Below are 26,213 nucleotides of genomic sequence, written 5' to 3' on the forward strand. Positions count from 1 at the left end.
GACATCACGGCCCATCCCCTTAATGCAAGTCTATAGCAGGGGGCGAGACAACCGCCTCGCCCCCTCCCATAGACTTGTATTGAGGGGTCTGGCCGTGACGTCACGAGGGGGCGGAGCCATGACGTCACGCTGCTCTCTCCCCTGTATCGCCCGTCATTACGTGCAGAGCGAACTCGCTCTGTGCAGTAATGATAGCGCGGTGCCGCACGGCGATTCCCCAGGGTCCCCAGCAGCGGGACCGTGGTGATCTCACAACTTATCCCCTATCCTTTGGATAGGGGATAAGATGTAGGGGGCAGAGTACCCCTTTAATTAGATAAGAATACTCTTTTAATGACCTAATGTTATGTTTCAGATGCTGCAGGAAGACCTGCAAACTGGGCTCCTGACCGTAAGAAGAAAGATTTCTCCTGCAGTGACCGCTTGGTAAACCATCTAAAATCAGCCATAGATTTCATATTTTACAGTATCTTTTAAAGCATCCTTACTGTTATAGAACAGAAGAGCACTGCATCGGTACATCTTTTATGAAAAAGTATCTGCCGTGGTGGAAAATGTTAAAGCGTTGCAAATATTGTTATGGGTTGTACAGAGAGAACATCCTATACTCGCCTCCTCCAGTCCCCCACAGCTGCTGCATTAACACTCCCAATCTTCACTTCTATCTGGTTGTGTGTCCTTCCAACCCTACAGGACCTACCTACTCAGCCAGTCAGTGGCTGCAGCAGTATGGACAGATCTTTGGGTCGACATAGAATCAGAAGAAGCAGAGAACAGCAAAGTAGCAGGAGCATCAGCGCTGCAGCTGTGGGAGAGCGGAGGAGGTGAGTATGGCATGTTTTTTTGTTTTTTTTTTTACACTACCCAAAGCACTGGAGAAATTCTTTTGTTTACCATGGACACCCCCTTTAATTGACTATGCTGTACATTATATGAAGTATTAAAAGGGTACTATGGCCCTAAGACATCTTATCCCCTTCGGGGGTCCCGCCGCTAGGGACCCCGCAATCTTGCATTCGGCACCCACCTCTTTGAGCTGCACGCCGCGGCGTGCAGCTCAAAGAGGTGGGTGCCAAAAGATTGCAGGGGTCCCCAGCGGCGGGACCCCTGCGGTCAGACATCTTATCCCCTATCCCTAGGATAGGGGATAAGATGTCTTAGGGCCGGAGTACCCCTTTAATGCTACAATCATAACCTTTAGTTAGTTCTAACCGTGTGTGACATTAATGAATTTTGTTCAAGATACAATAGGCAAATAACAAGACAGTAACTTGTGACTTTGTTCTATAGTTCGCAATAAACATTGGCATACAGTTCTACACTCCAGAAGAGTATTTCCTTGGCTGGAAGAAAGCTGCATTTAATCTACCTACCTTTGATCCTGTAAGTGTGAACATAAAAAAGGAAAGAAACTGTTTTTAATGTAATCCTAGATTCATATATGCTTGCACCCACATGTGAAGCCATTTTCTTGTTTTGTTAATCCAGAAGGCAGACAATATTCTTATTTATTGCTTTAAAGAGGTCATTTGTGTTTGTATAAGAGAAAAAAAAGGCCTAAAACGGTAAATCCACACCTATGGTGATAAGTTTGGATTTTGTCACAGATAGCGCTGTGGAATTGGCACAGATTTCCCCACTATGCAGCGCAGAAGGTGAAATCCGTGGTGAAAATCCAGAATATTTCAAATGCAAAATTTAGGTTACTACCTATATTAAATTGTAAAATGTAGTGGACATAATCTGCACCACAATTCTGCAACAATTAAGATTGCCTTGAAATAAATCGCTTAGTAATTATGTGATCTAGTCCCTTTTTTAGCATCCAGCCATGTGTCATCAGGGGTTGCCTTGATGTTTTCTTTAGGGTAGTGTTTCCCAACTAGGGTGCCTTCAGCTGTTGCAAAACTACAACTCCCAGCATGCCCGGACAGCCAAAGGCTGTTTAAGGGGATATTGATGTAAAAAAAAAAAAGGAGGTACTCCTGCCCAGGACCCCCCTGTAATAAAACAGGTAGTAGAAAAGATATCTGCATACTCCACCGACACGCCTTTAGCGGCAGCAGAGACTATCCAACCTTTAGTGGTGCTTGGTGCAATAGAAATACATTAAAGGGGTTATCCAGGAAAAAACTTTTTTTTTTTTATATATCAACTGGCTCCAGAAAGTTAAACAGATTTGTAAATTACTTCTATTAAAAAAATCTTAATCCTTTCAGTACTTATGAGCTTCTGAAGTTAAGGTTGTTCTTTTCTGTCTAAATCCTCTCTGATGTGTCTCGGGAACCGCCCAGTTTAGAAGCAAATCCCCATAGCAAACCTCTTCTAAACTGGGCGGTTCCCGATACAAGTGTCAACAGAGAGCACTTAGACAGAAAAGAACAACCTTAACTTCATAAGTACTGAAAGGATTAAGATTTTTTAATAGAAGTTATTTACAAATCTGTTTAACTTTCTGGAGCCAGTTGATATATATAAAAAGTTTTTTCACTGGATAACCCCTTTAAAACAATCTAGGCAGTAGAGAGGCTCCACGGCACTCAACAACAGTAAGAACTTCTCGTTGTTTCATTGCAGAAAATGCAAACTGCATACAACACAGCAAAGCGATAAGGCCTACAATCCTTTCACTTTGCAAAAGCACTTTTTTTTTAGAGTCCCTCCTATAGTAGCCGAAACTGAGAGACATTAAAAAGTACTGTGGTGCTAAACAATTTATCCCCCATCCAAAGGATAGGAAATAAGGGCGATATTTATCAAAACCTGTGCAGAGGAAAAGTTGCCCATAGAAACCAATCAGATCACTTCTTTTATTTTTAACAAGGCCTCTGCAAAGTGAAAGAAGCGATCTGATTGGTTGCTATGGGCAACGGGTCAACTTTTCCTCTGCACAGGTTTTCATGAATCTCTCCCTAAGTTTCTGATCGTGGGAGGTCTGATTTCCTGAGTGGCGCCCTTCTCCCCTTGTGTTCAGAGTGATCTCTGCTCCGTGATCTCTGCTTCCGCACGAAGTTGTGGTCAACACGCCCCCATCATGTATCTGTATGAGAGAGCTGGAGATACACGAATGCTGTAGACACAAATGCTGTATCTCTGGCTCTTTCATAAAGATGCATGGAGGGGGCATGTCGGCCACTGTTTCATGTGGGGGTCAACACCTCTCCTTTCATAGGGAGAGCGGTGGCGCTTCGCAAGCGATAGTGGAGGACCCCACGCGATCAGACACTTATCCCCTATCCATTGGATAAATGGTTTAGGACCACAGTACTTCTTTAAGGACTAACACTTTTCACTTTGGCAGACAAGGCCTTATGCAGTTGAATATTCATTAGGATTACCACTATGGAATACTATATTTTCAGGTGTATTACAAACGTATGGGCAGACAAATTCACCTGGGAAATTCACTATGTGATCAAATCCACTCTGGAAGGTTTTGCCAGCTGGGAGCTCTGTGGATTCCAAAAATGAGATGGTTACAGGTCCTAGGTTGTAATAGAAAGTTTCCCTAAGTTCATAGTCGTACAGCTTAAAACCACTGTGCATGCTGTTGGTAACTATTATATGTGTAGCTTACACTCTATCAGGGTCTATTCACACGGACAGTATTCTGAGCAGATTTGATGCGCAGGATTTGAAGCTGTGTTCAGTCATTTAGTTTTCATTGAAATCTGCAGAAGAAAATCCTGCGCATCAAATCTGCATAAATCCTAAAGTAAACAATATTTGAAGATACATAAACCATATACTTGGAAGGATTTTTCTCTTTGTTACTTGCTATATACTTATCACCACCTCCTTTTATACCAACAGAAAGCTCTGAATCCCAGTGGTCCGCTCTACGATCCTCCTTCTTCGTCCTTGGTCTCGTCTTCTGTAGAAGTAGTCGTAACTGTTGGCTTTCCTGCAGGTACTGTAAGGAACGTGTAGGAACGGAGTTCCTGCACTTTTTCCAGAGCAGGAACACCATTCCCATTAGCAGGACCAGCCCTTGAGTGGAAATCTTGGGGGAGTTCCTACACTTTTTTTCACAGGACAAGACCCCTGTGTGTATATATATATATCTATATCTATATATATAAAACTCAACGTGTGTGTATGTATGTTCCACAAAAACTTTCAAACGGCTAAAGATATTAACATACTTATACTTATATGTCAACAACAAACATAGGATAGGTGATTTAACCCTTACTCACCCCCATTTGCCAGGGGCGGGGTTTATGTTTAAAGTCCCATACAAGTCTATGGCAAATATATGTTACTGCATAACTTCCAAACGGCTGGAGATATTTCGATAATACTTGGTCACATGTTACTTATATGTCCACTTAAAATATAGGATAGTTAATTTAACCCTTAACTACCCCCATTTGTGAGTGTCGGGGTTTTTGTTTAAGGTCCCATGCAAATCAATGGGAAATGTATGTTCCCATATAATTTCCATACGGCTGGAGATATTTCAATTCCTTTTACACATATTACAGGTCGGGATAGGAGATCGGGGATAGGAGGTCGGGATAAGGACGGGATAGGAGGACAGGATAGGAGGTCGGGACATTGGTTGGGATATGACAACAATATATGAGGATGGGATATGAAGTCAAAAGCTTCCTCCTCTGTTGATTTTCCTCCCCAACAAGGATTAGGAAGGAAAAACCGTGCAAATCAATGGGAAATGTGTGTTCCCATATAATTTCCGTACGGCTGGAGCTATTTCAATACCTGGTACACATATTACGGGTCGGGATATGAGGACGGGATGGGAGGATGGGATGGGAGGATGGGATGGGAGGATGGGATGGGAGGATGGGATGGGAGGACGGGATGGGAGGACGGGATGGGAGGACGGGATGGGAGGACGGGATGGGAGGACGGGATAGGAGGACGGGATAGGAGGTCGGGATAGGAGGTGGGGATGGGAGGTCGGGATAGGAGGTCGAGAAAGGAGGACGGGATAGGAGGTCGGGATGTGGGGTTGGGATATGACAACAATATATGAGGACGGGATATGAAGTCAAAAGCTTCCTCCTTTGTTTATTTTATTGCCAAACAGGGATTAGGAAGGAAAAACCGGGCAACGCCAGGTACTCAGCTAGTATATATACATATATATATATATATATATATATATATATATATATATATATATATAGGAATATGCAAAGCAGCTCATTACACAACCTTTTCAGGTAGTGTTCCCTGGTATCAGCTTAGCTCCTGTTAAGGAATATAAAAAGCTGAACGGGATTTATGCCAAGCCAGACTACTCCCCAAAAGGGAAGTTTCGACCCATCTGCAGACAGCTGTTTCGGGGTGTTTGCCCCTCGTCAGTACAGAGCAGGGTGATCTGGCTTGGCTGTGGTGAGAGGCCTGAGGCTTTAAACGGGGTCAGTACTTTCCTCAGGGAGAGGACACCTCTTCAGGTGTAACAGAGATTCAGGTTAGGCCAATTAGCACTCCGCAGAATGCCTGCGAAGTGCGAATTGGCCTAACCTGAATCTCTGTTACACCTGAAGAGGTGTCCTCTCCCTGAGGAAAGTACTGACCCCTATATATATATATATATATCATTTCCCATCTGTATATTCCCTGGTATTCTCAAATAGGGTCCATACAGCTGAATTGCTGTTAGGGCCACTTCCAGTATGTACCATTCATGTAGAACAGAAAGGCAGGAGGGATGTAGTGCATATTATACACTCAGCTACTAGAACAGTGTTTTCCAACCAGGGTGCCTCCAGCTGTTGCAAATCTATAACTCACAGCATGCCCGGAGAGCCAAAGGCTGTCCGGGCATGCTGGGAGTTGTAGTTTGGCAACAGCTGGAGGCACCCTGGTCGAAAAACCCTGTACTAGAGACTAGCATGAATGTCTGCTCTGAAGCTTGAGGACATAATGATATCATATACTGTGAAATCAGAGGCCAAGCTCCTGCAAAATGGACCTGTGATGTAATTCCATCTTAAAAATGGAGGCACATTCTGGGCTGCCTGCCAGCTATGAGGTAGAGTATGAGCAAATTATATTTCATGAAATATTGACAGATTTAATTGAGATGGTAATTCTGAAATTCCCCCTTGCCGCACAATTACACTTTCCGAGATCCGTTATTTATGCATTTTTCATACAGTCAACAGGACTGCAAATTGCGACTTACTATTATATACAGTTGTCCATCGAAAAAAGTGGTCACCAATTGATTCCAATTGTCCCAAAATGAGATGAGCATTTACATTAACTTTAGTATATCTCATTGTTGGGGTTTCATAATTCTTAAAAGATCTTTTCAACACATAACCCCTTTACTAAAGGATGGTCCCTATTAAGAGAATAGAGGTGACTGTAGTTCCCCCAAACAACCAGGTGAACATGGTGTTGCTATGAGATAACAGTGAAAATGATATACAGTCATGGCCGTAAATGTTGGCACCCCTGAAATTTTTCAAAAAAATGAAGTATTTCTCACAGAAAAGGATTGCAGTAACACATGTTTTGCTATACACATGTTTATTCCATTTGTGTGTATTGGAACTAAACCAAAAAAGGGAGGAAGAAAAACAAATTGTACATAATGTCCCACCAAACTCCAAAAATGGGCTGGACAAAATTATTGGCACCCTTAACTTAACATTTGGTTGTACACCCTTTGGAAAAAATAACTAAATCAGTCCACAATTTTGGTTCTTAAGTCTTCAGACAGTTCTCTTCTCCTCTTTCTGTTGTCCATGCTTAGTGTGGCACACACACAATGCAAAGACCAAGTGAACTTCTCTCCTTTTTATCTGCTTTCAGGTGTGATTTTTATATTGCCCACACCTGTTACTTGCCTCAGGTGAGTTTAAAGGAGCATCGCATGCTTAAAACAATATTATTTTTCCACAATTTTGAAAGGGTGCCAATAATCTTGTCCAGACCATCTTTGGAGTTTGGTGACATTATGTCCAGTTTGGTTTTTTTCCTCCATTTTTTGGTTTAGTTCCAATACACACAAAGGGAATAAACATGTGTATAGCAAAACATGTGTTACTGCAATCCTTTTCTGTGAGAAATACTTCATTTCTCTATCGGCTCCATTGGGGGACACAGACCGTGGGGTGTATGCTGCTGTCTCTAGGAGGTGTGACACTATGGTAATAAAAAAAAGTCAGCTCCTCCCAGCAGGATATACCCGCCTTCAGGCTCTGAGGTAATCAGTTTAAGCTTAGTGTCTGAGGAGGTGGATGTGGTCTGGTTTGCTCCAGACCAGGTCTTCTGATTTTTTGTTTTCCTAGTTAGGGACGTGTTAGTTTTTTAATTCCTTTTCTTTTCTGTTTTCAGGTGGGGACTCAGGGACTGCGGTTCCCTGTTTCCCCATTGCGAGTAAGGGGGCACAGACATTGCGTATATGCGCTGTTAACCCCCCCTCGCTAACGGTCAGTGCCTGGGTGGTACCTCATGGGTCCGGGTCCCCCTATGTCTCTGCTCGCCTCGCTCGCGCATAGCAGCCAGACGTGATGCAGGGACCATAAGCTGGCTGAAGACTTCACTGAGGTAAGTACCTTTTTCCACAGGTACTGCCTCGCAACCTCTGGAGACCCCCTGTTTTGGCCCACCTCAGTTTTTGGGGCTTTTTTAACAGGGGCTGCATTTGCTGGGGGAGCAGTTTTACTGAGGGGGCATATATTATTCCTTTATTGTGTGTGTTGTGTGTTTTTGGACACTACTTAGCGCCTCATATGCGGCTGTCAGCCACGGCGCTTTTTCTGCTCAAGTGCCGGCTCTTTTCTCTCTTCACAGCGCCTTATGTGCGGCTGCAGCCGCGGCGCTGTTATGAGCCGGGCGCTTCAGCGCCGGCTCTGTTGTACTTTATTTCTGGCCCCGAGCGCACATATCTCCTTCACAGCGCCTTATTCGCGTCTGCAGCCGCGGCACTGTTATGAGCCGGGCGCTTCTGCGCCGGCCCAGTTTTGCCGCCTGCTCTGTTCCCCCGAGCGCATATACAGTTATATGGGTGATCGGGACAAGGAGCTGGTGCCATGACACTTCTTCCCCGACGCTGTAGCTCCGCCCACTGACCGGGGGGAGCTCTCAGAGGCGCGAAGCAGCGCCCAATCAGCGCCGTGGGCGCGATTCTCTGTGTTTAGGGGTCAGTTACTTCGTGCTAGGCACGCCCCTCCTTCCCTATTGGCTGGCCTTATTAGTCTAGCTGCTGCACGGAGCAATGTCTCCTCACTACAGCTGTAAGGGAAACAGATCTGGTTAAGAAAGTGCCTGCCTTCTCCTTTTTAACCCTTTATGTCCGTACCCAGGGCTGTTCATCCCTCTAAACAGAAACCTGGGAATTTAGTGACTTACTATACCTGTAAGCACTGTAATACCTAGATGCCTGGCTCCGCTGAGCCCGCTGGCTCTGCATGCTCCTCTGCTCCCCCAGACCCCCTGGTGCCCCCTGATGCCCCTTCGGTCCAGTGGGTTCAGCCGCTCCTCCAGCCTGGGTTTCTTCCCTGACCCAGTGTATGGCTGACTTGTCCCAAGTCTCCCGTTCGGTGGCTGAGGCCTTCCGCGAACTGGCCGCTTTGAAGGGGTCATCCCGGCACAGGACCTCTGAGAGGGCCTGCTCTTTGTCCCCTCGTACCTCACGCTCTCACAAGCGTGCTAGGGGTACCCTTCCATTGAGTCTTCGGATAGACGCGTGGGTCCCGCCCCTCCCTATCAGCTGGGCACAAACGTCGCTCCTCTAGAGGACTTTCTCGGAGTCGCCGCTCTGCCACGCCAGAGCCGCGTACCGGTCTGGATCGCCCTCTATAAGACTGCCTCTACTCATTCACATGCCCCTGGTGAACTAGTGGACGAGGCTTCTGAACCGGCATCTGACACAGAGGACCGCTCGGACTCAATTTCTATGGTGATCTCATTGGTGACAGCCATAAGAGACACCTTTCCCTTGGAGGACCCAGGATCTTCGGATGTCTGTCCAGAAGTATCCTTTCATCGTACTAAGCCAGCACCTAACAGGTTCAGCTCTCTCGCTGACTTTGATGACATTCTGGAATCCGCATGGAAACATCCAGACGAGAGATTCCCGGGATTCAAGACAATTCAAGAGCATGACCCATTTGACAAGGACCTTGTCGCTAAGGTGGCTTCCCCTCCCTCTGTGGATCCACCAATCTCCCGGATCTCTAGGGCGACTACACTGTCTCTGGCAGATGCCGCTGCCGTCATGGATCCCGCGGACAAAAAGATGGAATCTTTAGCGAAGTTCGCTTCTGAAGCAGCTGGCTCTTCTCTTATTCCCATCTTCACCTCGACATGGGTGTTCAGGGCCCTGTCGAAGGGTGCCAAAAGCTCTATCAGGATATTTTAGCGGGACCCCCCCCCCCACCCCAGACGATCTATCTGCTCTGGCTCTCCAATGCGCTAAAGCTGGGGACTTTCTGTGCACAGCTTCCATGCAGTCAGCCCGCTGTTCTGTCTTTGCCGTGGGTCACCTAGCGGCCCTCCGCCACTCTATGTGGCTTAAAGCTTGGAATGCGGATGCGGCTTCCAAAGGTCTCTCATTGAGCTTCTCCTTACGGGCGGCCGTCTTTTTGGCAAACGCCTTGATGAGATTCTCTCTCTGAGGCAATGAGAGGTAGGAGTTCCTTGTTTCCTCACACTAAGGCTCGCCCTACTTCCCAAAGGAAGTCCTTTTCCTTTTTGTCCTTCGGACCTCTGGCCCCAGTATTTGGCTCCCTCGTTCCGGGCACGCCGTTTTGGAAGTCGGACTCCAACCGCCCAAACCGGACAACCGCAACCCCACTTCTGCATGAAGTGAGGCCCCACCTCACTTTTCGGGAGGGAGGTCGTCTCTTGTTTTTTCCGAGACATCTGGACCTCACACATTCAGGACACACATTCAGGGATGTGGTGTCCAACGTTTACCGGATCGAATTCGCCTCCCTTCCGAGGGATCGCTTCTTTCGATCCCGGGCCCCCCGTCTCCTCCTCTGGTGAAGCAATTTCGGGTGGCTCCCCAGTCTCTGCTTCTCCAGGGGGTTATCGTTCCCGCCCCTCCAGGGGAACGTTTTTGGGGTTTCTATTCTAATCTTTTTGTGGTCCCCAAGAAGGACGGTTCTGTGCGACCAATCCTAGACCTTTAGCGTCTCAACCGTGTCCTTCTCATCTGCCACTTCCGAATGGAATCTCTCCGCTCGGTGGTGGCGTCCCTGGAACAGGGGGGAGTTCCTTCATCGGTGGACATCAGGGATGTCTACCTCCATTTGCCAATATTTCCGGGCCATCATCAGTACCTCTGCTTGAGCTTCAGGAGGGGCATTTTCAATTCGTAGCCCTCCCCTTTGGTCTAGCCTCGGCTCCTTGGGTCTTAACAGATCCTTGCGCCAGTGATGGGCTTGTTACGGTCGAGGGGTATCTCGGTGATAACCTATCTGGACGACCTTCTCATCAAGGCTCCAACCAGAGCCCAGACTCTGGAGAACCTGGACGTCACTCTCCACACCCTGATTCTCTCGGGGGGGATGGACAACCGGGACGTGTCAGTCCTCCGTCCTACCCAGTCTCTAACCGTTCTGGAATTTCGATTCGTCCGGCCTCTGCCCGAATTTGTCTTCCGCCGGACAAACGCCTGGCGCTCCGGGCGGGGGTCCGCTCCCTTCGGACCCAGGTATCAGTCTCCATCCGCACTGTATGGAAGTCCTGGGTCGGATGGTGGCACCTATGGAGGCCGTAACCTTTGCCGTTTTCTTACCGCCCCCGTCAACTGGCGTTTCTCTCTCGATGGCACAGGTCTCCTCTGTCCCTCGATCGTCGGATTGTTCTCCCTCTCAGGGTCCGTCAGTCTCCGCTCTGGTGGCTTCGCTCCTTTCTTCCCCGTCACTGGCAGGTTGTTACAGCGGATGCCAGTCTGTCGGGCTGGGGCGGCGTGTTCAGGGATTGGACGGTTCAGGGACTCTGGTCTCCTCCGGAGACCCTTCTTCCGATTAACATATTGGAATTTGTCTTCTTCATTGGGAGTCACGTCTTCAGTCCTGTCCTGTCCGCGTTCAGTCGGACAACGCCACGGCCGTGGCGTACATAAATCGATAGGGCGGCACTCGCAGCTCGGCAGCCTTGGCCGAGGTGACTAAGATTCTCACCTGGGCGGAGAACAGAGTTCTGGCCTTTACGGCAATTCACATGCCGGGAGTGCTCTACTGAGTAGCGGACTTCCTCAGTCGGTCCTCGCCCGCCCCAGCGAGTGGTCTCTTCATCCGGAGGTCTTCACGCAGCTACGGCCTCTGGGGCATTCCGGACGTGGATCTCTTCGCGTTCTGGCACAATCGGAAAATTCTTCGGTTTGTGTCCAAGTCCGGGACCCTCAGGCTTTGGCTGTGGACGCCCTAGGGATTCCTTGGGCGGGGTTCGCCCTACCTTATCTGTTCCCTCCTCTTCCCCTCCTTCCCAGGGTGCTGAGGAAGCTCGTGGCAGAGGACGTCTCCGCCATTCTGGTAGCTCCAGATGGGCCCCGAAGGTCGTGGTACGCCGTCGTAGTCAAGCTCCTGTCGACGCTCCTCTGCGCCTTTCGCCCCACCCGGACCTACTATCTCAGGGTCCTCTTTGCCACCCCAATTTACAGTCGCTGTATTTGACGGTGTGGCGGTTGAGACCGCGGTTTTGAGGTCCGCGGGTTCCCTTCCCCAGTCTTTCACACCATGCTCAAGGCTCGTAAGCTCTCCTCCGCAGGAACTTACCACTGTACTTGGCGGTCTTATTTTCGTTGGTGTGAAGCTCAGGACTTCGCCCCGGTAACCTTCTCGGTCCCCTGTTTTCTCTCCTTTTTGCAGTCGGGGCTGGAACTGCGGTTGTCTCTCAGTTCTCTTAAAGGTCAGGTTTTGGCTCTTACTGTTCTTTTTCAGCGGCCCCTGGCTTCTAATCCTCATGTCCGGTCCTTCCTGCAAGGAGTGGAGCGCGCTGTTCTCCTTATCGGTCACCTTCTCCCTCTTAGGACTTGAATTTGGTTCTGAGTGCCCTCCAGGGTGCACCCTTTGAGCCCCTTAGAGAGGTGTCTCTCTGCCTCCTTTCTTGGAAAGTGGCATTTCTTGTGGCTATCACCTCCATCCGGAGGGTGTCTGAATTGGCAGTTTTTTCCTGCCGTTCTCCGTTTCTGGTGATCCAACTGGACAAGGTCGTTTTCCGGCCAGATCCTTCCTTTTTACCTAAGATGGGCTCGGCCTTTCACCTCAATGTGGACATTGTCCTCCCGTCCTTTTGTCCGGTTTCTTCTCATTCTAAGGAGCGTTTACTACGCAAGCCGGACGTAGTTCGAGCTGTTCGGTCTTATGTCTCCATCACTTTTTCGTTTCGTCCTTACGGAAGGTCGTCGCAAGGGACCACCTGCTTCCAAGGTTACCATTCTCGGTGGATCGGGTCTGCCGTTTCGGAAGCCTTCGCTGTAAGGGGAAGGTTCCTCCTTTCAGGGTTGTGGCTCATTCTACACTTTCTGTTGGGGCATCCTGGGCTCTCCAGAGTAGAGCCTCGGCCTCGCAGATTGCAAGGCGGCTACCTGGTTGCCTTTGCATACTTCTCGAGATTTTTTACCGAGTTCATACTTTCGCAGCGCCTGATGCTAGTCTGGGCCGTAAAGTGTTGCAGGCGGCCGTGGAACGGCCGTCTGCCTGATTACTTATCTGCCCACCCAAGGGACGGCTTTGGTACGGCCCACAGTCTGTGTCCCCCAATGGAGCCGATAGAGAAAAGGAGATTTTTTAACACTTACCGTAAAATCTCTTTCTCGAAGGATCCATTGGGGGACACAGCTCCCGCCCTTTTTGGGTTTTTTCCTTTGGTTCTCTTTGGGTGTTTTCAGTTATGTTTTTTCTTCTTGCTCTCGGACAGTGTTTGGGTCTTTCTTTGACCTATTGGTCTCCTCCTATTGCTCTGGAACTTAAACTGACTAGCTCAGAGCCTGAAGGCGGGTGTATCCTGCTGGGAGGAGCTGACTTTTTTTATTACCATAGTGTCACACCTCCTAGAGACAGCAAGATACACCCACAATGGATCCTTCGAGAAAGAGATTTTACGGTAAGTGTTAAAAAATCTCCTTTTTCTTGAAACATTTCTGGGGTGCCAGCATTTACGGCCATGACTGTAGCTGTATGCTGGCCTTGCACCTCCTTCAATTTAATGGGAATACTCATTTATGGTGAATTTACATGTACAGTATCCTGCACGGGTTTGAAGCGCAGGATTTGAAGCTGCAGATTTCAATGTAAACTAAGTGAACATAACTCTAAAACCAGCACATCAAATCTGCGTAGGACGCTGTACATGTAAATAGACCCTTAAAGGCGTATTCTGCCCCTAGACATCTTATTCCCTAATCCTTTGGATTGAGGATAAGATGTCTAGGGGCGGAGTACTCCTTTAATGCTTATATGATAGAACCGTACAATGCATTTGAAAGGTTTTCAGAACCTTTACCCTTTTTCACATTTTGTTGTGTGGCCTTGTGCTAAAATAAGAAAAAAAGAAATCAGGTTTTTCCCATCTTTCTGCACTCAATACCCCATAATGAAAACGTGAAAAAATAATCCTTGAAATCTTAGCAAATTTATTAAAAAGGAAAAAGTTAAACTATTCCTGGACATTAGTATTCAGACCCTTTGCTATGACGGTTGATATTTAGCTCTAAGGTCTCCTAATTTTCTTGATCGTCTCTGAGATGTTCCTACACCATGATTAGAGATACCTGCGGGAAATTCAGGTGATATAGACAGGATTTTAAAAAAGACGCAGTGCTATTTTTAGAAGGTCTCATAGCTGACAATGCATTAGGGCAATAACCAAGCCATGAGCAGGAAAGAACTGCCTGCAAAGAGAAAGGATTGTAGAAGAGCACAGTATCCTTCATAATTCTTAAATGGAAGAAGTTTGGACTCTTTCTAGAGCTGGCCACCTCACCAATCTGTACTGTATGGCACAGTGGCCAGAAGGAAGCCTCTCCTTAGTATAAGAGACATAAAAGCTATAACAAGATTCTCTGGTCTGAGGAAACCAAGACTAAACTTTAAGGCTTCTTGTCTAAAGGAAACAGGCACTGCTAATCACCTGCCCTATAAAATCCCTACAGCATGGTGGTGACGTCATAAGGTGGAGATGTTTTCAGTGGTTATGGCAGGGAGACTGGTCAGGGTTTAGGTAAAGCTGAATGAAGCAAAGTAAGATATATTCTGAATGGAAACCTGATCAAGAGCACTCTGGACCTCAGACTAGGCCTTCAAAAAGGTAATGGGGGGAGATTTATCAAAACCTGTGTAGAGGTAAAGTTGACCAGTTGCCCATAGCAATCAATCAGATAGCTTGTTTAATTTTTCAAAAGGCTTTTTAAAAATTAAAGAAGCGATCTAACTGGTTGCTATGGCAACTGGTCAACTTTTCATGAATTACTTGGGTTTTGTTGTTGCCCGTTTGGATACATTTGCATTATACCGGACTATCACTTGGTTATTTAAATACACTTATATTATACCGGTGCAATATAGAGCCACTTTGGCTTATTGTCCAATATATGTACTGTTACTATAGGTTGCACTGCACCTGTTTATGTATATCTATACAATATATGCACACCATATAATGGTTTATACCCTGCACTTTAGGTAACATATATACCTCTCACTATGAGAAGATAATTTTCCTTGTGCCCCAATGTTTGTCTCATGATTTGCCCAGTGGAATTTTCTTTGTTGTCCTTGTGCATTCTGATTTTATGAATTTTATCCTTGTACTGTATATGATAACTAGCTGAGTACCCGGCGTTGCCTGTTTTTTTCCTTCCTAATCCATGTTGGGGAGGAAAATCAACAAAGGAGGAAGCTTTTGACTTCATATCCCGTCCTCATATATTATTGTCATATTCCGCCCCCATATTTCGTCCCCATATCCCGTCCTCGTATCCCATCCTCATATCTCGACTTACTATCCCGTCCTCATATCTCAAACTGATATCCCGTCCTCATATGTCGACCTCCTATCCCGTCCTCATAGCCCTTCCTCCTATTTCGACCTCATATCCCGTCCTCATAGCCCGCCCTCAACTCCTGACCCCATAGCCCGACCCCATATCCCATCCTCATATTCCGTCCTCATATCCCGTCCTCATATCCTGACCTCATATCCCGACCCCATATCCCGTCCTCATATGATGTCCTTATATCCCATCCTTATGTCCCATCCTCATATCCTGTCCTCAGGTGGGACTGATTTGTGATGAAGATATTGCAAGCTGAAAATAGAAGGGGACATGGCTTTGTGGGACTGGGTGTGATTTGCAAACCAAACTGATACACAAAAAGGGTAGAGAATAAAAGGGGTGGGGCTTAAACAGTGGGCGTGTATTTGTGAGATGGGGTGTGGCTTGCAAGCCGGACTGACACATTCACCAGGAGATGCAGAGCGGAGCTTGTGGAGTAAGGTACTGGAAGTCCCATATACTTGCATGGGACTTGAAACAAAAACCCATCTTTTATATAAGGGTGTAGGTAAGGGTTAATTTTACTATCATATATTTTTATGTGGCATATAAGTAATATGTGTACCAGGTATTATTGAAATATCTCCAGCCGTATGGAAGTTATGTGGGAACATACATTTCCGTTTGAACTAAATTTTTATTGGGTTTTTCATTTATTTAGTTAAAAGGCTTTGTTATAGTTGTTATGTAATAATTGTTATATGATTGTATCATACTTGTAAACAAAGTCATAACAAAATTAACACTAATTGTGATGTAGCTCTAACATAAATTTACTTTCATTCATTTTATAGCGTAGCAATATAATTATACAAAGCAAAGGAACATACATTTCCCATAGATTTGCATGGGACTTTAAACAAAAACCCCGACCCTCACAAATGAGGGTAGTTAAGGGTTAAATTAACTATCCTATATTTTAAGTGGACATATAAGTAACATGTGACCAAGTATTATCGAAATATCTCCAGCCGTTTGGAAGTTATGCAGTAACATATATTTCCCATAGACTTGTATGGGACTTTAAACAAAAACCCCGACCCTGGCAAATAGGGGTGAATAAGGGTTAAATTTACCTATCCTATGTTTGTTGTTGACTTATAAGTAACGTGTGCCAAGTTTCATGTTAATATCTTCAGCCATTTGGACGTGATGCTGGAACATACACATATACACACACATACATTGGCCCTCATTTACTATGGCAAATCTGACATGTTTTGTCGGGTTGTGCGCCAGATTTTGGCGCATTGCGACAGAAATTCTGTCCGTGCAAGAATTTGCGCCAGAATTGAAAAAACCCAGACTAACTCTCCATTTTGCTAAGAAAACCTGAAGAGGGGGCATGGTCATCGGGGAAAGGGGGCGTGGTCACCGAAAAGGGTCGTGTTCCCCACATTTTCACAAAATCCCAATATATTTACTAAGGTTTCCACAGAAAATGTGGTGGATTTGAGCTGAGGAAAACCAGACAGATCAGAGCATGTGTAAAAAAAGCAAAGTGTAGGGAAAGTGGAAAATGTAGCGAAACGTTAGTAAATACCGTGGAAAATAAATTGTAGGGAATTAAAACCCACAAAGAAACCTACACAACACTCTTAGTAAATAAGGGCCAATGAATTATATAGATTCAATAAAGATTATGGGGCAGATTTCTCATTGCTTTTAGAATTATTTTTTTTAGTTTATGTTTTGGCGCAGTTCAGGCGCAAGCAGCATATTTAGCGACTTTTATGCGTCTTTTCATATAGACAGTTTCACTCTTTTTGTCTACCTGTAGAACTTTTTCTTTTTGACCATGCAGTGCTCACGTATTTATCATTTGCGACTTTTGTCAAAAGTCGCTATTTTGTGCGCAAATGTACTTTGTTAGGCCCAATCCACACCACCTACCAGTAGACGTGAGAATCACTTCTACCTTCCGCAATTCAACCTTTAACCCCTTGTGGACGACATTGTCCCACTCCCCTTCTATGACACGTGCTCAGGAGCTGATCACGGGTCATGGCTGGGTGGTCCTGGCGGCTATCTGCCACCAGGACCCATCTCCAATGCCAGACACTGATCAAGGTGATGCCCGGCTTTAACCCCTTAGATACCGCAATCAAATTTGATTGTAGCATCTAAAATGCAAGTAAAAATGTCCAGGCAGCTCTGGGCAAGTAAGTAAAAACACCTAATCTGCCAAATTCATTACCCGGGAAAGTGTCTACTTCCCTCCCTCACAAGTGTCTAGAAAAAGTGTATGTGGTAGAGCTTTTCCCACCACAGCAGAGCTGCGCAAAATTCATCATCCTGCTGCACCTTCGTGATAAATAAGATGCACGCTAGTCAAACCCACCACCCAAATAAACGTGGGAAAATAGCTCTACCATAGACATTCTTTGATAAATCGGAGCCTATTTTTATTTGTACATTTAATTAAGGTTTTTCTGTAGGATTTTTCATTATTATTATGTAGAATTGAGCGCAGAATGATGGGGAAAACTTGTTTTCTTTTATTTTACTTTTTATTTTAGCTCAAGGAGCAACATAACAAAATGTGAAAAAAGTGAAAGGGTCTGAAGGCTTTCCGAATGCATTGTATATTTATCTGTTTTTTTTTATTTTTTATTCCTAGCTGGAAAATCTACTTTTATAAAAGAACACCTGGCGCCAAAAGGTTATGCGTATGCCAACAGGGTGAGTCGATATAACAATATGACATAACAAATCTTTGCATATTCATAAGATTATGACGTGCTGTATCTTGTACACCCAAATTGAAAGTGAAACTGAGGTTTGCCTGGTATCCTGATATGTATGTGTTGTTATAGGACACACTTGGAACGTGGCAGAAGTGTGTTGCAGCCTGTGAGGACGCTCTGAAAAAAGGCAAGAGTATAGTAATTGATAACACCAACCCTGATGTGGAATCTCGCAGCCGGTTAGTATGTGACTGTAATGCATTTCATCTGTTTTAGTAAATTAAAGGAGTAGTCCAGTGCTGAAAAACGTATCCCCTATCCTAAGGATAGGGGATAAGTTTCAGATCACGGGGGGGACCGACCGCTGGGGCCCCCCCGCGATCCCCTGTACGGGGCCCCGGCGGCGCTGCACCAAGCGGCAACTGACATGTCCCCTCAATACAACTCTATGGCAGAGACAGAGCGCTGCCTTCGGCAATCTCCGGCTCTGCCATGGCGATGTATTGAAGGGTCATGTTGGCCGCTGCTTCGTGCGTTGGTCGACACCTGCTATCTGGTCAGCGAGCCGGGGCCCCGTACAGGAGATCGCAGGGGACCCAGGGGTCGCCCCCCCCCCCCCCCCCCCCCCCCCCCCGCGATCTGAAACTTATCCCCTATCCTTAGGATAGGGGATAAGTTTTTCAGCACTGGACTACTACTTCCAGAGAATCGTTTCTAAGAACTCTGCATTATGCTGTCCCTCTCTTATTCCTCCTGGAAATGTATAAATACAATGGATGTTACCATTACCCTTATTAATATGGCGTGTTCCTGCATGATCTGACAGTGTTAGACACACCCTATTGACAAAGCGAATGATAACTGCTAGTCCTTAGTGCAGTGTTTCCCAACTAGGGTGCCTCCAGCTGTTGCAAAACTACAACTCCCAGCATGCTCGGACAGCCTTCGGCTGTCCGGGCATGCTGGGAGTTGTAGTTTTGCAACAGCCGGTGGCACCCTGTTTGGGAAACACTGCCTTATATTTGTGTTACAAACATTTATAATATTTAGGGGGTTTGGTTTTGATAATGTGATAGAACTATGATGTAAGGGGGCGAGGGGCTTGGAGGACAGGTTGTAAGGAACTGTAAAATAGAAGGAGTATATGCTTAATCTACTATGGTTGATTTAGGAAAAAGAAAATAATAAGTGTAAGGTAAAAAGGGAAATTTAGAGGGTGAATAAAATATAAGAGGGATTAAGTGGTGGTCTCCTGACCCTCCGGACCCCTCGCTCCTCAGAGGATTAATGTACTTGGGATAGGGTGGATATTGATATAAACAGAACTTTGGAAAAGGTATTGGGTTTTGTAATGTGTATATTAAAAAAAATAATAATTAAAAAAGGATAAAAATAAATATTCAGACAGTGCGGTTCCGTATTAATAAACATAGGTGGAATATAAAACATGGTTTTCTAATCCATAGTGTATCGAGACATTTCAGTACTGTACACCAGGGTTCACTAGATTCTTTGAATCTAAAAATTATTGAGCTTATTCCTAGTGATTCACCGGATATAAGCAATTAATACATAGAGAATCCTTTTGGACTCACAAACTTGACACGTTAGCGCATTCGGGGTTGAATGAAACAATAGAAAATACTCGGTAATTTATCCAAAAGTAGCGTTTTAATATAATTCAATTGTTATATATAATTGTTTTTTTTTGTTATATATATATATAACAATTGTATATTCTATTTTAGATTATATAGTATTTACTATGTTATGTATCTTATGTTTGTAGGAGGTTTGACATTGTATACCATGAAACATCTTACTGTGTACGGGAACCAGCGTTTATTCGCTTTATCCCGTTCACCTGCAGCGCTTGACCATTTTCTTGTATATTTTTTTTGTTTTTTTTGTAATATATATATTGGTTATAATTAGTATATATATATATATATTTTTAAATCTATTTTTACTCTAAGAAGCAATCTTGAATATGCATATTTTATTTATATTTATATAGATATATTATTTACAAGTGTTCTGCTGTTGATATGCAAGGGTTAATCCAGTGGTATATAACCTTATCATTGCTTGTACCTGATATGCCTGAGGAAGCTGCGCTTGTGCAGTGAAACGCGTTGCATCTTGGTTAATAAAGGTTTTTTTTCTCAAGTCCTCGCACCTGTATTGTGTCCGTCCCATTCAGCGACACGCAAATTCCTGTTACCTCTAAAGTTTTGCTCTGCTTTTCAAACATCACAAATGGAATTCTATGTATATATATATTGTATGTTTATTTCCCATACGTAATGTGATCTCCTCCTACAATACATCAGATATATCAGCTGTGCACAGAAGGCAGGCGTCCCGGTCCGATGCTTCCTCTTCACAGCACCTCTTGAAATTGCCAAGCACAACAATCGGGTAGGTGTGAATACATAGTCCCCCAGATATCACGTCCCTAGTTTATGACTCTACGTAACAATCCTTTACTTGTTCACAGTTCCGGGAGATGACCAGTAAAGGACATGTTTCAGTAAATGACATGGTCATCAATAGCTACAAGTAAGTTATTAACAATGGTTATGGCGCAAATGTTGGAATTTGGAATTTCCATATTGTTTGATAATGTAGCTAAGTTATGAGACTTACCTGCAATATTAGGGTGCATGCACACCACCTTTTTGCTATACAGTTCCCGTAAACGGTTTCAAGGTAAAAACCGTACAGAAAATCGTATGCATTGACTTAACATTGTAAACCGTATGTCCAACGCATCATCTATTTTAGTCCGTTTTGCGTCTTTATATGGTTTTGTCTGTTTTTTTACCCGTACCCAAAACCGTAGTCTACCACGTTTTTTGGTCCAGGTGAAACAGTATTAAACCGTATACGTTTTTTTAAAACATGGGAGTCAATGGGAACTGTACAGAACCATATGTGCTTACGGCTCCATACGGTTCGACACCACACAGTTTAAGTGAAACTTTATTCAAAATGGAGTGAAAGTTAAAAACTTATACATTTTTTTATTAAAAAACAGATGCAACCGGACATTTTTCAAACCGCAAATGGTTTTTAACAGTATACGGGTTGAAATTTGTACACACGTTTTGATAGTTTAGTCAGGAATCCGTTTTTCCTCAAAAACCTGATACGGGAACTGTATTGCAAAAACATGGTGTGCATGCACCCTTAGACTTAGCCCATAGACAAGAGGGGCTCTGTTCTTAAAAAAATGTAAATAAATTATTTTTTTTTTATTCTTTTATATCTCCACTTTAATGTGTCCCAGTTTAAAAAAAAATAAATAAATAAACTTTTGACATGTCACAAAGACCTGTCAATAGCTTTGGCCAATCAGTGTCTCAGTGCTGAGACCTCCACCGACCATAAGTAGGAAGAGGTGTGGTGCTGTGCTCTTCATTCTCCGAGTTGCTTCGACTTCTGTCCAGTTTTACTAGAACGGTTCCATAGACTTATAATGGGGCCTGTCTCGTGCAACTAGAGGAGTAAATGCAGATTGTGACATGTCAAAAGTTTTTTTTATTTATTTGTCATTTTGTGTTTTGCTTTTTTGGTTATTGAAATGTTGGGTTAGAGAGTAGGGACGGGGCACAGAAGCTCTGAGGTCCGTACATGGCAGCTGCTACCTACAATTATAGATTACTGATCCCAGCCCCTTAACTCCCTAAAAGTGGTTAATAGCGACTATGACATGTAGGTGTTTAACAGCCTTGGGTCAGCCCTGTTGACCCCACCCTGCATGCCCACAACACAGTTTCAGGGTGCGGTTTGGTTTCATGACAGCCAGGGGGCATAGTGAACCTTGCAAAGGCTTCTCAGCCAGCCACGACTGTTCTCCAATTACACCCTGTCAAAATAACACCAATAAAAACTACAGATAACTCGACAAAAAACAATAACTCGCACACCTCCATAGATGAAAAGAACTAAAGCTGTAGGGGTCAGAATATGGTGATGAACAGCAATTTCATTTTATGTTTTTTTTTTCCCCCTCACATTTAGAAAGTGTTGCTGTAATTGTACTGACCTGCAGAATAAAGTTAGCAAGTCAGTATTACTGCAGTGAATGGCATCTTATCGTAGAACAATGGGTGCCCCTTAAAAATTACAATTGGTCCTAAAAACACATGCCACTATATGGTTTCGTCCACTTCCCCCAAAGTAACCTTTTGTAAACCTCTGTGTAAGTAATTTAGAGCCATGTAGCAAGAAAAGTGAGCTTTGCCCTTTTAAAGAAATGTTAAGTAATTAGCTCATAATTTTGGGGCCTATAATTGGTGGTCAAGTGTTGACTTCCACTTTAAGGGATATTCCAGCCAAAGGACAGGGGATAAGGCTGCTTTCACACTATAGAATTCTCTGTTTTAAAAGATCCATTATAATGACCCATTAACAAAACCATTAAAAACGACTGTTACAAAATCCCATTTATCTATGGGATTTTTACATTTCCCTTTTTAACCTGTTATTAATAACGGACGTTATTTTGTGACGGGAGAAATTAACGGGAGAAATGCACTATTTCTCCCGTCAAAAAATAACGTCCTTTATTAATAACAAGCTATGACGGGTTAAGACGGGTAATATAAAAATCCCATAGACTATAATGGGATTTTGTAACGGCCGTTTAATGGACGTTTTTAATGGTTTTGTTAACGGACGGAGAATATATATAGTGTGAAAGCAGCCTAAGATGTCTGATCGCGGGGGCTCTCCATGCAGCACCCGCATTCACGCTCCCCTCCATTCATGTCTACTGGAGAAGTGATGCCACGCCCCCCCGTCACGCCCCCTCCCATAAACATGATTGGAGGGGGCGTGGCATCACTTCTCCAGTCCCGGACACACAGAGGTTTCTGAGACTGGAGCAGCAGCCCCTCATATAATTCAGATGCTGCACGGAGATTGCGGGGGTCCCCAGCAGTGGGCCCCCCGTGATCAGACATCTTATCCCCTATCCTTTAGATAGGGGATAAGATATCTTTGGCTGGAATACCCCTTTGAAGGTGTGGTCAGGTGAAAAAGTCTTATCACCTATCCACAGGAGATCGTGGGGAGTCCCATCAGTGGATAGGAAATAAGTTATTTTCACCCCTATAGGTTTTTAAGATAAATGCCTATTTAATATGCCATCTCAAAAGTATAATTACAATTTCATTATTTTACTTTTTTTTTTTTCTGTACAGAAGTAAATTTGTGGCTCCCTCTCTGAGCGAAGGTTTTAGTGAAATTCTTAAAATCAACTTTGTGCCAAATTTCAAAGATCCGGATCTAAAAGCCATGTATGAGCAATTCTCAGAGGGCTGAGTTACAGCTTCTACAATGATCTGGGACCAGTCATCACCCAAGCAAAAGAAGCTTAAATAATTTAGTTTACATGTTGTAGAGGACAAAGCCACTCCAGACAAGCTCTTTTATCGGTGACTTCAAAGCAGATGAAAAGTCGAGAAATCAAGGTTCTGTAACTTCATTTTTTACCACTTGGTGGCGCTGTTGATTTGTAGAATTATTATTATTTTTTTCAAATTTTTCTTGCTAATGCACATTGTTCTTATTGTTAAATAAATACAATTGTCCTGACTGCAAATAATCACAATCATTAGAAATGTGGAAGAAATTAGATCCATTACCGGGACTGACCCTCAATTACAGGAGTTAGTGCAGACTGAATGACACCTTATGTCTTCTTGACATTGCACCCGTGCCAATGATGTCATTTCTTGGCTCTCGCACAGGCTGTTGAGATCGCTCAAATATGTCCCCTTAACGCAGACACTTAATAAACCCTGGAACATTTTCTCTTCTTGTACCTTGGCTGTTCTGCGAGTTTAATTAAAAACAAAATTCTTCACAGATTCCTAATGGAACACACTGATAATCTGCTGGCATTGCTAATATCAAGAAGACTGGATGTTGGTCCCCAGAAGGGGGGTCTTTGTTTCTCCCGCACTTCCTCTTAAAGCTGTGGTCCCTATATTGCAGACCTCCAGATGTTGCAAATCTCCAACTCCCATCATGTCTGGACAGCCAACGTTGGCCATATAGGCATGCTAAAAGTTGTAGTTTTGCAACAGGTAGAGGTCCACCACTGTTCTAGAATCACTAGATACCTAAATAACCAAAAACAATCTTTACATATTTACTTTTAAACAAATGATACCAACTTTTGTGTATTCTATGCATCTTATGCAGTGACCAGTGCCCACCATGATGGCGGCCATTTTCATACCAATTTCTGGAAACCTAGAAAGGCAAGTAATCTGCACTATAATATGATTCAAGCCATTTCTTTGTCTTCACTGTCATTCTGGAATTGTATTCAGGAACAATAATAATATTAAGAATAGTAATTATTTATTTGTATAGCGCACACAGATACTGCAGCGCTGTCCCTGTCCCCATTGGGGCTTACAAATGAAATTCACCAATTGGTATGTTTTAAAGGGTTTTTGCCGCTGCCCCAGCGTTTGGAACATTTTGTTGCGAATGCTTGTAGCGGGTGGTGAGAGTTGGGACGTCACGGCCACGCCCCCTCAATGCAAGACTATGGGAGGGGGCGTGGTGGCCTATAGTCTTGCATTGAGAGGGCGTAGCGTGACGTCAGGAGGGGCGGAGCCGTGACATCATCGCGGGGGTTCCAGCAGCTGGACCTCCACGACCAGACATCTTACCTCCTAATCTTTGGATAGGGGAAAAGATGTCTAGGGGCAGAGTACCCCTTTAAAGCATGGGATGAAACCCACACAAACACTGTGAGAACATACAAACTCCCTGCAGATGTTGTGGGATTTGAACCTAGGATCCCAGCGCTAACCGCTAAACCACCATGCTGCCAGCAGTACAATACATTCCATCCAGAAGGGTTCTACAGATCATGAAACTGATAAAAGGCATTTAAATATCCAAAAACGGAGTGCTCTAATATACACTGTATGAAAAGGGGTCTTCCAATCATTCCAAATCCAATACCAGTACCTCTTTGGAACGCGGTGGCAGTGTCCCTCTGGCGTCCCCATACACTGTGCAAGGATGCTGCAGCCAATTCCGGACATAAGCAACAAGTACATATGACCACGAAGCTAGTCCCATCTCTGAGGCACTTCCGCTCCTACGGTGTCCATTTTAGGACATAGTCAGCCATACCTCCATCCTCCGTCAGACTAAACAGCGCCCCTCCTCCTCCCCCCTCAGACCAATCGCCGTCAGTCGTCAGCCGCAACTCTGTCCTCCGTCAGACAAAACAGCGTCCTGCCTCCTCCCTCGGACCAATCGCCGTCAGCCACAACTCCGTCCTCCATCAGACAAAACGGCGTCCCTCCTCCTCCCTCACACCAATCGCTCTTATCCTTCAGCCACAACTCCCTCATCCGAAAGTCCCTTATCCAAAACGCCGTCATGCCCCAGGCGCAACTTCCTGCCGCATAGCAGAGCCGATGCTGCACAGCACTGTATAGCAGAGCCCACATGGAATACCATGTACAGCAGAACCCGTATAGCAGAGAGCCGACACTGACTCGGCTCCGCTACACTGCAACAAGGTTTTTCGTCTGAGGGATGACGGAGTTTTGGATGAGAGACTTTAGGATGACAAAGGAGGGAGTTGCGGCTGACGCCTGATGGCGATTGGTCCGAGGGAGGAGGCGGGACGCTGTTTTGCCTGAGGTACGGCTGACGATTGATGATGTCCTAAAATGGACACCGTACGCTCCAAATATCTGCCCACCTGCAATTTTTTGTTAGGCCTGGAAAACACCTATAAGGAATTCATATTTCTAAAAGCAGTGAAACTATTGCCTGTGATATGAAAATGTAAAATTCAGGATCTGTGTCTCAGGGTATACTAAACAATAAAATTGCTACATTTGTTTGTTAAAATCCTGCGTCTTACCTTTTTTTTTCATGCAGTTTCAATCCAAACAGATTGAATGTTGGGGATTAATGATAAAGTGGAATAGAAGTCTATATACTTTTTTTATTGGAGGTCTAAATGGATGGAGAGGTAACTGGTAATAACTAGACATCAAGGGTATTTTGTGCTTTAGGACAGCTTCCCTGGTGCTTTAGGTAGTGAAAGATTAGCTGGATGACTTGAGGCTCTAAGCATCAGGACTAACACCAGGGGGGAAATGGCAGCAGGTGAGTACAAGTTTTTATTAAAGCGTACCTGTCATATGACAGAAAAGAATAATGCTTCTTTATGTTACTCACTAGGTCATGCAGATTCTTTTTATGTCTTCTTTATGTGTCTAGCTTCAGAATTTGGCTCACAAATCATCACTCTGTTCTGCTGCTCACTCATTCTGACATCCACTGCTCAGGAAAGGGCATGTCCAAGGCAAGCACTAAGCCCGCCCTCACTCACCATGCATTCACTTCTTACCTCAGTCTGCTTTGCTGTGCTCGGTCTCACCCGCCCTCACTTACTGGACTTTGTCCATGCCTGCATTTCAGCTGGGACAAAGATGATGCTGCAGCCAAACAGGATTATGTTTTGGATGGTATGGGGA

At 44.7% G+C, this 26,213-nt stretch overlaps 1 protein-coding gene across 2 annotated transcripts in view; it reads left to right on the top strand.

The window, feature by feature from the left end:
* PNKP (polynucleotide kinase 3'-phosphatase) overlaps window positions 1–25,632 on the top strand; it is a 46,594-nt gene extending 20,962 nt beyond the window's left edge. The window contains exons 10-17 of one of the 2 annotated variants that reach the window (XM_056542682.1): window positions 356–426; window positions 1,291–1,383; window positions 3,814–3,910; window positions 17,616–17,677; window positions 17,812–17,921; window positions 20,016–20,103; window positions 20,183–20,244; window positions 22,893–25,631. In XM_056542682.1, the coding sequence (XP_056398657.1) occupies window positions 356–426; window positions 1,291–1,383; window positions 3,814–3,910; window positions 17,616–17,677; window positions 17,812–17,921; window positions 20,016–20,103; window positions 20,183–20,244; window positions 22,893–23,013 (704 nt within the window). In that variant the 3' untranslated portion in view covers window positions 23,014–25,631. Of the gene's footprint in view, window positions 1–355; window positions 427–1,290; window positions 1,384–3,813; window positions 3,911–17,615; window positions 17,678–17,811; window positions 17,922–20,015; window positions 20,104–20,182; window positions 20,245–22,892 lie in introns of both variants that reach the window. The other variant, XM_056542683.1, reaches the window with a different exon arrangement.
* The last annotated feature ends 581 nt before the right edge of the window (window positions 25,633–26,213 follow it).

The sequence above is a fragment of the Hyla sarda genome, chromosome 10 (genome assembly GCF_029499605.1).
Source record: "Hyla sarda isolate aHylSar1 chromosome 10, aHylSar1.hap1, whole genome shotgun sequence".
Classification (NCBI taxonomy): Eukaryota; Metazoa; Chordata; class Amphibia; order Anura; family Hylidae; genus Hyla; species Hyla sarda.